The 11476-nt window shown below is 35.5% G+C and overlaps 1 protein-coding gene across 1 annotated transcript in view; it reads right to left on the bottom strand.

Annotated features, from left to right (window-relative positions):
* Positions 1-270: 270 nt before the first annotated feature.
* The window catches only part of LOC104157496 (long-chain fatty acid transport protein 6-like), a gene marked incomplete at its 3' end in the record, with an annotated part of 13147 nt that continues 1941 nt past the window's right edge, over positions 271-11476 (bottom strand). Inside the window, exons 2-4 of the mRNA XM_009694848.1 lie at positions 3798-4004; positions 1441-1599; positions 271-395 (exon numbers count right to left, since the gene is read on the bottom strand). Coding sequence (XP_009693150.1) covers positions 271-395; positions 1441-1599; positions 3798-4004 — 491 coding nt within the window. The remainder of the gene's footprint in view (positions 396-1440; positions 1600-3797; positions 4005-11476) is intronic.

Genomic DNA, 11476 nt, shown 5'->3' with positions numbered 1-11476 from the left:
TTGTGAAACTCTGTGAAATAATATTTTTTCACCAAATGATACTGAATTGGGTTTTAGTCTCAAAATCTTTTAATACTGTAACATCTTCCTGATTCAAGCCATTTTTTTTACAGTCTACAGATCACCAAACATTTGAAGAACCTCACACAAAAAAAAGGGCAGAGTGACAGGTTCAGTAGAGTTTTATCTCCCTTTTAACACAACAACATTAAGAACAATAAATGTACATATAACTTACAGATGAATACCTATCATTTTGGTTCTACTTACCACTGGCTGGCTGCAAAGGTAACGGCAAAGTTCTCCAATGTACTGGATGACAGTCACATTGTACTTTTTGCAGTCACTCCAAAACTGACTAGCTGAGAACTTCTTTTTTAACACACAGGTTGCACCTTCATGGAAACAGCAGAAAAGTAAATGAAGCATTTTGTCCATATGGCAGCTTAGCTAGCTACATTAGCTAGGTAAAACAGAACATAAGAGGAACTAAAAGCAGCCTCGTTCAGAGAACTATATGGCATTTAAGCTGTTTCATTAGAAGACGTGTTCAAACCTGGTAGACAAAGCAGGGAGACAAACCCAGTCTCCTCCTTGGTCAGACAGTAAACCGATAGATAAGAGGTTAAAAGCAAGAAGACAGCTTCCCTTTGTTGGTGTTGTAACATTATTCAAAAGAGTTTCGCTGAAAATATCCAGAAAAGTCAGCCTGAATTGGCAAATCACTTGAGTATCAATGAAACCTCATTTTTCAACAAAGAAAGTATTCATCGATGCAGATTCAGAAAGAATTAATCCATAATCCAATGATCTTTCCCTTGCTCTAACTTGTCCTTGATGCTTTAGGAAACAGGAAATATTTGCCATCAAGTTCTAAATAAATCTTCTATAAGAGAGTCACTGAGGAAACCTACATTGTCTCAGTAAAATATGTACTTTATTGTCCGTGCCAAAACAGTACACAAATTAAATGGGGAAAAATTCATATATCATCTCATGATACATGACAAAGCTGAAAGTTTGCAGTAAATGTATTTGTCAGTCTTTTAAAGTACACCAAAATACATTTTAGTTCTATTCCACTGTACAATGCTTAGTCTGTACATATACTAATGCACTATACACACTGCCAAAATACTGCATATGTGCTTAAATTCTTTTTTACCCAAATATAAAACAAAGTAAAAACATTTGTGACACCAGTGATTATAACTAATTCTTCTCCAGTACCACAAAGATAGCTTGTAAGCAATCCTTCACTATCACAACACCCCCTCATCCCCAAAATACAGAAATATAAAGCTATTCCAAAAACAATATTCATTTGATTTCAGCAAAGCGTTAGTTTCACTAATGGCAGTGAACCCAAGTGTGTTTTATACATTTTTATAACAATCATTAATTCTCTATTAACAAGACAACTAATAAAACAAGCCCTACCCAATTCAATGCATCCACCGACACCAAGAAGAGACGCTGCACTGTGATAAAGAGGCAGAGTAATATAAATGATATCTTCTGCAGTAGCACCAAAAGCCCACAGTCCAGCAGCTCCTTTAAGAACCTGCATGTGACTGATGACTGCGGCCTTCGGAAGACCTGTAATGAAAAGACAAAATCATGCATAAAGCCTCTCCTAAAGAGAACTCAATCCTTTTTTTCCCCTGTGTAAGGTCTCTAAAATCATAAATTCTCTCTTCCATAATCAAATTTTCAGCCATCTGTTTAGATGGCTGTTAATAGACAATCAGCTGTTTAATAAAATACTACGTTTGTTCCGTACACATAAAGATACATAAGCTACTTTGTCACCTCACCTGTTAGTTATTTAATCTGATGTCAAGTCAATTCAAATAGGTGGAAACATGAAGAAACTCCATGGTTAGCAGGCTATCAAATTGTATAGAGCCAATATAGGGCCAAAAAGCATTTATTACACATATGGACTACCTTTAACATAAAGAGGCATCACACTAGATCTCTTTCAGGCAAGACTTATAGTGACTGTAACATAATTAAGAAAGTTATGGGATCTACATGAAGTAGATCATGTAGTGGGTGCTTATCTACGATGTGTAGATCTAAGTCTACCTATTTGTTTAAGAATACTATGAAGACTATGTAGAATTAAAAAAAAAAAATCAGCAGAAAGTTCACTCCAGTTAAGTTCTTCTTAATGAGTTTCATCAGGTTCAGCGCAGAATTTCTGTTCAGCAGCACACAGACTCACATGCAAGGGTTTCTTGGGTTACTACTCTGGCACCCATTATTTTCAGTAGGGGTTGTGTTCTTGCTTCATATACGTTCTCACATACACACACAAATTTCAGGCTGAGTCCTGATGATGAACAGTGAGAACTGTTAAAAATTTCAAAAAATTTAATGGTTCAGAAAGTTTTCTCACCTATTTGAGCAAAACTACTGTTCTTTTGAAGACTTAAGTAGAGCTGTTAACTAGAAGTGCAATCTACAGAGATTCTAACTACACTTCAAAGGTATTCCAAAACACATCACATTAAAGAGAAAAGGCAATACGCCTGTGTTGCCATTGAGCCACTTATAGCAAGAAGTGCTCTACAGAGTCTTGAGTTTTTTCCTTCTGGCTTTACAGACAGCTGACTACAGACCATGCAAGATAACTTCTTTAACAAAGTTTTTCAGTCATTGATTTTAGGAGCAACACTATGTTCTTGCTTTATCAAAAAGTGTGAAAATGCTCAGTTACTTTAGATTAGAATTAGTTATTCCACACTTTTCAGACTAAACAAACCTTATTCTTCTAGTTACATGGTACATAAAAGAAATCCAACGTAAATTAAGGTAATACTTAACATGCGTTCAAAAATATTTTAAATTCTACATAACTAAAATTTCAGACTTTATACAGATATTCTGAACGCGGTTATAAGAACAAAATTTTTACACCTGGAGAATTCTATAGTATTTTTTAGCTAAAATTCCTTACTTTCAACCAGCAAGCTCAACCATATTTACACTAGTAGTATACAGACATACCCAACCTCTGGACAATAATTACACCTTCCTAGTATTTTTATTCTGGACTAACATTTTTATTTCCTAATTTTTCCCCAGAACTCAAACCAAATAAATTAAACGATTATTTGTATGAGGGAACAAAGCCATAAAACACACTTGAATTTTAAATCTTCTTGTGACTAAAACTGTTGTGTTCAGCTGAATGAGAATGCCAACCCGCTTATCTAAACATCATCATGCTGCTTTTCACATCAGTGAAGAGTTTTTTTAAAGTCTTAGCTTCTTAGCTGCTGGAGCACTGGTAATAAATTCAGCCATCTGTTTCTAAACTAAAAGGCTAGTAACTTAATCCTCTTTTCTGTCTCTACAGTGACCTGCATAGAACATGACTTAACGAAGAAAAACCAAATGTCTATTTGCTTGTTTGAAGATTGCTTTTTAAAGTTCTAGATACAATGTCAGCTGTATTAACTAGGAAGTGGTATGTGATGACAAAATAATATTTATTATCATTGTAAACCCACTGAAAAAACAAAATGTTTTATGAGCACCTTAGCTGTGAAGTAGTAAGAGGTAAAGCTTCTCACAGTGTTTGCATAATGTGGCAGTAAAAAAAAAGGCCACAAACCACTCAATATAAGGTCATAAACAAGAAACATGCTTATTTTCTACCATAATGCTTCTAGATAAGAAATATGATACTCCACTATGAAAGGATGAACCAGAAGATTACAGTTTCAGAAAATCAGTTTTCAAGATGAAAGCTGAAGGAAAATACAAATTCCTTAGCAGACCTGTACCTGTTGTTCCTGAAGTAAATATATATAAAACAGATGACTTGAGGGTGCTGGCACAGCGTCGAGTAACTGGAACAGGGTCTTCAGAAGCAGCCTCTATTTTGTCTAAAAGGGTATGCACGCTTGGAAAAGTGGAGTCTTTGGCCATTATCCAAACACCAACACCTTCTTGGAGGTTAGGAAGAATTTCCTCCAGTGTCCCAAGCAAATCTTAAAAATCAATATAAAATAATGTTACTCACATTATGTTGTCACAAAACTAGCAAATAAAGTATTTTTCCTCTGAAAGTTTTACTCTTTGTAATAGAAAGAGGAATGAAAGTTACCTCCATGGACATAAAGAAACTCAGTAAAATAATGATGAAGTAGAATGAAAATTCACTGAAAACAGGATACAATGTGGTAAAAATACTGCTGACCCCAGAAAGTCTAATTGTCAACTAGTCCTCAAGGCAAAATGGTGAGCCTTGATTACTAGCTCCTGCTTCCTACCTCATTTTGGATAACCCTTGGTCATTTCTAAGACCAGAATGAAGTGTAGTTAAGCTTCAAATAAATCATGAAGAAATCAGCTGAAAATGCAAGGCAAATGTATACATAGCTGCTAATTACAGTGCAGGTTTCCCTGGATGCCCTCAACAGCAATCTCTCTCAGAGCTGAATTTTTTTCAAAAGCACATAAGTAACTAGTTTAAAAACAAACACACAAATAAAAACTGTATTGTGTATGTAAGTACCTGAATTTCACACAGTAGAAATATGATACAGGCCTGTGGCTTATTCAGACACTGCCAAAGAACAATGTGGCTATTTATGTAGTGCTTTGAACGTTTTAGATACCTTAATGAATCTGATTTTAGGTACATCAGACAATTTTATTTTCTTATAATCACATGTTCATTCATTGAAAGCCATTCCTACTACTGGCTTTCACCTGAATATAAATACAAACTCACTTTTATAAAATAAAAACAGCAGCATAACTAAGATCTATTTTGTTGGCTTATCAGGACAGAAACCATGAAAGAGAGTCCCAGATTAAACAAAAAGAAAAAACATAGATAGAGGCCAATCCTTAAGTAATACATTTAGTATTTATGTTTATATCTCTAAGCACTTTTACAATCTGTCACCTTCCCAGAACAGGAATAATACTGCTTTCAATAGAACTATTCATATATGTAAAGACTCATTTACACTTAAGTGCTTCGCTAGATCTCTGCCTATGTAATTAATCTTGCAAATATCCCTGTGGGTATAAATTTATGTTATTATCTCAGTTTTTATAGATGAATAAACAAAGTTGACATGACTCAACCAGAACCTCATAAAGAGGCATTGCCAGAGCCAGCATTTGAAATCATGTCAACTCCAAGTTCATTTCGCAAATATTAAATATGGATACCACTAATAGAACCCCCTTGCATAGATTTTACATCAAAGGAAGTGAAGATTTTTAAACTTTCAGAAAACTACTTTCCTAATGACAGACTGCTGTATGTATTTTAATGAATGACATACTAACCTCTATTACTGCAGCAGAGACATAGCCTGCTATTGCCAACTAAACATACGTCTTACAAACCCAAAGCCTATAGAGTATAAGTTCTATCTATTTTATGAATGTTTAGCAAATAGATCTGATGGAGTGTGACATTAAAATTTTTGTGTTCTAACTTCCTTGCACTGCAGAATGATTTCAGGAAGGAATCACGCAGATAATTAGGAAAATCTAAAAGATAGATAGCCTCCTGTTTGAATCATTGGTGTACAGTCCCATTCTACTAGAGAGAGCAATAGAATGAAAAAATGTGAATAAAAAATAATGTTAAGGGCAATAGCGTTAACTGCAGGAAACCTAATGTACCGGAAGTCAAGGTTCATGGGCACATTAATTCTGTTTTGCTGACGTATTATAAAATTAGGGTATATTTTTCAAGTCATAAATATGAAAATACAACAGTATTATTTCTAATGAAAAACAGCTATTAATAAACCAAGTGTTTATTAATAACTGTATAGTTATTACCATCTAATACTGATTTTTGTCTTCTTATTATGCATATATATATACGTATATGTCTCCTAAATACACTAATGATAGTTTGTGTAGATACAAGTTAGGCTGAGAACCTAGCAAAAGAAACACATGTGTTAGAAGTGGCTGGAGCTCCATTTCTGTTCTCAAAAATAGTAAAAGAATATAGCATTCTCTGTCATTCTTTATTGGTGCACTGGCACTCCAGTGCCAGCAAAGATGTTAAGGATTGTTAATTGTTAAGGGTTGTTAAGAGTTTCTTGTCTCTTCCAACTTCCAGCAATCATTTGAACAAGACTCAGCTATTCATCTTGTGCAGTGTCCTCACAAGGTAACAAATGTGATGTACAAATATTGAGAAAAAACTGTCCAATAAAAGTCGTCATGCAAAATTATCCTGTGTAACTAAAGTGTAACTGTCAATGAAATTTCACCTATTGTTTAAATGAAAACTATCTTCTTGCAAAAGGCCTGGCAAAAAAACTCTCAGTGAGTATCACCCTTTTGAAGTACAGCAGATACCAAAGGGATCATTGTGGCATTTCCTTATTTTCCATAGATAAATTAATTCCTTCCTGCATTTCCTTAAATTGTTTTGCTTTTTACATTTTTGAAAGTCATGAAGCTACCACCTCTTAACTTCTCTACAGAAGACATTTTTGTTATGACATGAAAAAATTCACAAATATTTCCAATTTACTAGTATTCAGAAGTTCTAGATAAGATGTGCATCAAGTTCTTTGTGTATTTGAGTAACATGAAGTGCAAGTCTGTCAAAAAGAAGAGGACTTACCTCTTGTTTTTCTTTTTCCCCTCTTTTCCTTCCTTCCTTAACGGAAGAAAGATGGCAGCTATTAATTTCAACTCTACAGACACAATCAAGATTCAAGTATGACAGCAGGGCATAGCTTCCTTTCAGCAGACTGAAACATATTTACTCTAAATAATTAAGATCAACATTCAAATTAAACATACACACTGTTCATTGTTTCTCTAAACACTCACTCGTAACACCTATGGTTCTTGTTGCTGCACAGAGGCTTGCTTGGGTTTTTTTAACTACTATTGAACTATGAATCAATTATTCAACAGAATTTTTCTTCCGTGCTCAGGAATCTAGTACTTGGAATAATATGTGAACAGCTTGTAATTATATATTATCTTGAAAGAAATTTCTAGTTAGATAGCAGAGAACAGCAGAAACAGTAAGTGATTTCCTTAATAAGAAAGGGTAATTTAAAACAGCTGTATTCAAAGTGCCAGAAACTGAAAATTACTTCTGGAACACACAGGAGGATGGGGTGTTTGAAGACAACTCTCAGTTGTACTAACATATTTCCAAAGAATAATTCTGATGATAGTCAACTGATGTTTTGTTCCATGAACAAAGAACTTCTGTGTCAGACATTGTGTGGGGCTCATTGGTCTTTACATATCACCTTGTCCATCTGTCAGCAAAAAACAGCCCTCTTGGAGGAACTATAGTTTGATTATTTCCAGAGGTACCTGGTGTGTGTACTTTACCATATAGGAAAGCAATTATAATAAAGCAATTTAGCGATTTAAGCTTGTGGTTTCTCTCCAGTACTTGTTTGCTTTTTACATTATGAAAGTATATTCAGGTTTCGGTTTATTTGTTTTGGAAGAAATGACTGTTTATCTAAAGTTTGGCAATGTAGGCAGCAGTTCTGTGTGCATTGTTTACACTGTGTATGAATATTCACCATTTGCTACCTATTTGGCTTCTACTGGGGAAAAAAAAATATAATTGGTCAAGATTAATATGCTTCTCTACTTTTTTTGCCTTTTTTTCCCCTCTTGCTTTTAAAACATTTCATTATTCAAACACAAGTTTATGAAACAGTTACATTAAATTCGCATGAAAACATAACTCAGTTACATCTTTTGAGAAAGCAAGGAAAATATATTTTTAACTACTGTCCCAGGCTTCAAGTTGCACGAAAGGGTTTTTATGTTATTTTCTAGCAAAGAAACAATGCAGCCTGTTGGCAAGGACACAGTCCTACACTGATGAAAGGAACACATTAGATTATGAGATCAACTTGTACTGAACAGAAAGTTACTCGGAAGGAAAACTGTATGAAATGGTTCTTACACAACTTTGATATGTACCCTGCTTGATATGCTCAGTAAGCTATAGCAAGTCCAAACTCTTCCCCACACTGTCTGGCCTCAGAAAATAATTGTTACTTGTACTTGATCCCACAAGTGACTTGCTATACTCAGCACCTACTCTCACTAAGCAATTATAACAGAAATTACAAGTCAGTTGTGGTCCAGGATCAGTGTTGGTATCTTGAAACATCACTGAAAGCAGTAAAGGTAGTAAAACAGAATCCAGCTTGGGAATTGCAGTTGGCACTGTTTTCCATCCAAAAGCTGTCTGGGACATAGACATAGACTAAGTAAAAGCAAGTGATCAAAAACATATGGTGTCTGACAGAGCAGCCAAGAATGTCTTCTGCAGGTCTTCTATGGTTTGCTTGTCCTAAGTGTTTAGTTCTAAACAGTTTTTTATTTCGCATAGTTAAGAAAAGACGGTTTCGATAAAATCAATTTTTTTTTCACTCGGTGACCAACATATGAGAGATGATAGTGCTACTTCTACATAATATCATATGACCTTAATTCACAAATACCAAAAAAGATTTTGTTTACTGTCTTTCTCCAGGGTGTAGACACACTTCTGTCTGAACTTCATTCCTGCCAGCATAACCCCTGGTTCTGAGCTCATATGGTGAGAAGCTCAGAAAACACTAAGCAGTAGAAGAAAGCACTGCTGGTGCCTCAAGAGTAAAGAATCCTGGCCAGGAAAATGCTATACTTGCACAGCTGGGAGATGTAATTCTGTACAGAATTGCAGAATCACAGAATGGCTGTGGTTGGAAGGGACCTCTGGAGGACATCTTGGCCCCACACCCCTGCTCAAGCAGGCCCACGTAGAGGGGACTACCAACACATGTCCATGAGGCAAGTGTACTCCCTGAATAGCCTTTGCTATCAGGACTGATGTAAACCAATCTCATGGAGTTTACTAATGTAATCCTTTCACAGTTGAATCCTCGCATCAAAAGTCATGATCGTAATCTGGGATGCCCTACTAAGAGCTGAACTCTTTCGAGTAGCAAGACACTATAAATGCACTGGCAAATTCCATTTGTACCTTTCTCATGGGTCACCAGACTGTAAATATTGTTTAATAGTATTGCTGTCACACAGGTACTGTCCAAAAGATAAAATGCAATCCCTTGTTCAAGCAAGACCGCAATTAATAGACATATTCCCTAGAAAGGACAGAGTGCCTTAAAAGGTGCTTTCATTTTAAGCACTACCTTGCTCCTCTGTCTAACCAGTAGTTTTTAAACAAATAAGAGTGGCATAATCTGATAACAAATTAAGTAAGGACAAATACCTTTTAAACAGGTCAGATTGCTGTTAAGAGTAAGGTAATGCTGGCAGTCTGATAAAAAGAAGGCAGCTTCTTTTTTTCTCCTTTACAAGTTCCTCGTTTACTTACATGTTAGTTAACTGCTGTTTTATTAAAAATGCAGTTTTATACTCCAACTTTTGAATCTCTTTCAACAAACATTCCCCAGAATGGGAGTGGTGGTAGACAGTGTTTCTGGGAATGGAAGTGTGAGCATGTTATGTAACAAAATAAAGCAAGAGCTAAACGCTCTGGGAACACAGCAAACGAAAGTAGCTAAAGCAAAAACTCTCTCTTTGCCACAAAGGCAAGTAGAAATACTGGAAAAGAACACAAAGTCTAAATTTTGGCAAATCAGAGAATCTACATTTGCCTCACAGCTTGCGGTTGGATGAGAAGGAAAAAAACAAGTTACTAGATTGTGCTAAATGCATCAGAAGAACATTGCTGTCACAGAAAAAATGCAACCTTTTAGAGATAGCCATTTCATATAACAAACCAACAAGAGGGTGAAATTTTCAAGTTTTTGTGACATATCTGACGTTTAAGAATAAAACATTCAATTGCAGAAAGTTCACAGAATACATAAGTCAACCAAACCCCCAAAACTTGAGTACAATTGGAAGACTCCCATCTAAAGTTAGAAAAAGCAATCAAAATATCTGACAATTGTCAGACCAGAAGAAAGTCTGACTGCAAGTGCTGAAGGAAAGACAAGATGATAATAATTGGACCAGGTTACCGAACCACAACCTCTGAAAAACATGCAGGCACAAAACAAAACTGAAAAGTACAAATTACACAAATTAGAATGATCTTGCAAGAGGAAGCATAAAAGACGGAAGAAGGTGGGAAAGAAAATGCATCCATAAATTGTACTCAGCCTATTTGGATAGATGTATCATATTTGTAAAAAATAAAAGCATTTTGGAAAAATGACAGGATGTACCAAACAAAGCTGCAAGATGCAGTCATCTCACAGATGAAGGCTACACCACTATTCTGAGCAGGGAAGATTTAGCAATAAACAACTATCTGTTGCAGCTGTTCCAGTTATCAGTAGAAGGCGGAAAGTTCCCTTCAGCACAACTGAAACCTTAATCTTAAAGTGGATTTGAATACAGGTTCCTGATTTAATGTACCATTACAGATAAGAATTTCATGAGCAAATTTGGTCTTGCTGAGCACAGTTAATAGTCAAATTGTTAAGGGGACGATTTCTGCTGTGCTGCAGTATATGAACAAGATTGAAGATCATCCAAAATACTGAAAAGATCAGTTTTGTAACTATTACAAGAAATGGAATTGCTAAGTCAAGCCTATATTTGTTCGTGGAGGGTGAAAAACCTACATATTTTTGAAAATTAGGATTCCCACTATCCAGGAATAATACCATTATGTACTAATGTCTGATTAAAAAAAAAAAATCAGTTGCCAAACATGATGCCTGAGTATGACAATGACAGATATTGGACCACAGGTTGATTGTTTTTAGCATAAATATTTTGAAAAAAAAGTATTACTGTGTTGAAGCTATGCACAATCCTGTGGAAAATGGTGCCACAAGAGCAAAGCACACAAGAAAGTTCAAGTCATGCCTACTGGTAAGTAACAACCCCTTTAAACACTGGACAAAAAGATATTTAATGACCTCTGACAATCATCTAACTGATGGTGTAACCTCAGTGTTAAATACTGCCCTGCAATTTTTATAAACATTAGGGGGAAATTATTATGTACAATAATTATGTACAATATGTTTTTGTTTCATAAGTGGTATGAGTTAGTCCTCACAGTGACTGAACAGTATATGAACCTTCAGTTGTGAAACCTGGACTCCTTTGGAGAGGCTCCTTTTCCATATGACACTGCCAATAAACAGAGATATAACAGAATTCAACTTCTTTCACAGATACAAATAAAAAGAGCCTTTAAGTCCCAAAGAAGAATACTGTGAAGCCTTGCAGGCTCAAGGGTCTGACAAACTTAATGCAGAGACTAAAAGCCATGAATAAAGTAAGAAGACCAACACATAAAAGACCAGCTCAGAGACTAATCTGTTAGCATCTCTGTTGTATTGCCTGTCTGCATATAGCTCTTCTTTTGTGAGCAGAGGCAGACACCTAGAACTAGCTCAATGTAGTTGCTCTTACTGTCAGCTGCTGGTAAAAAATTAACTGTGGAGAAACACAGCCC

Source organism: Cariama cristata, unplaced genomic scaffold, assembly GCF_000690535.1.
Source record: "Cariama cristata isolate BGI_N322 unplaced genomic scaffold, ASM69053v1 scaffold31312, whole genome shotgun sequence".
In the NCBI taxonomy this organism is placed as follows: domain Eukaryota; kingdom Metazoa; phylum Chordata; class Aves; order Cariamiformes; family Cariamidae; genus Cariama; species Cariama cristata.
Note: the sequence above shows the minus strand (reverse complement) of the source record. Positions and strands in the feature narration are given on the sequence as shown.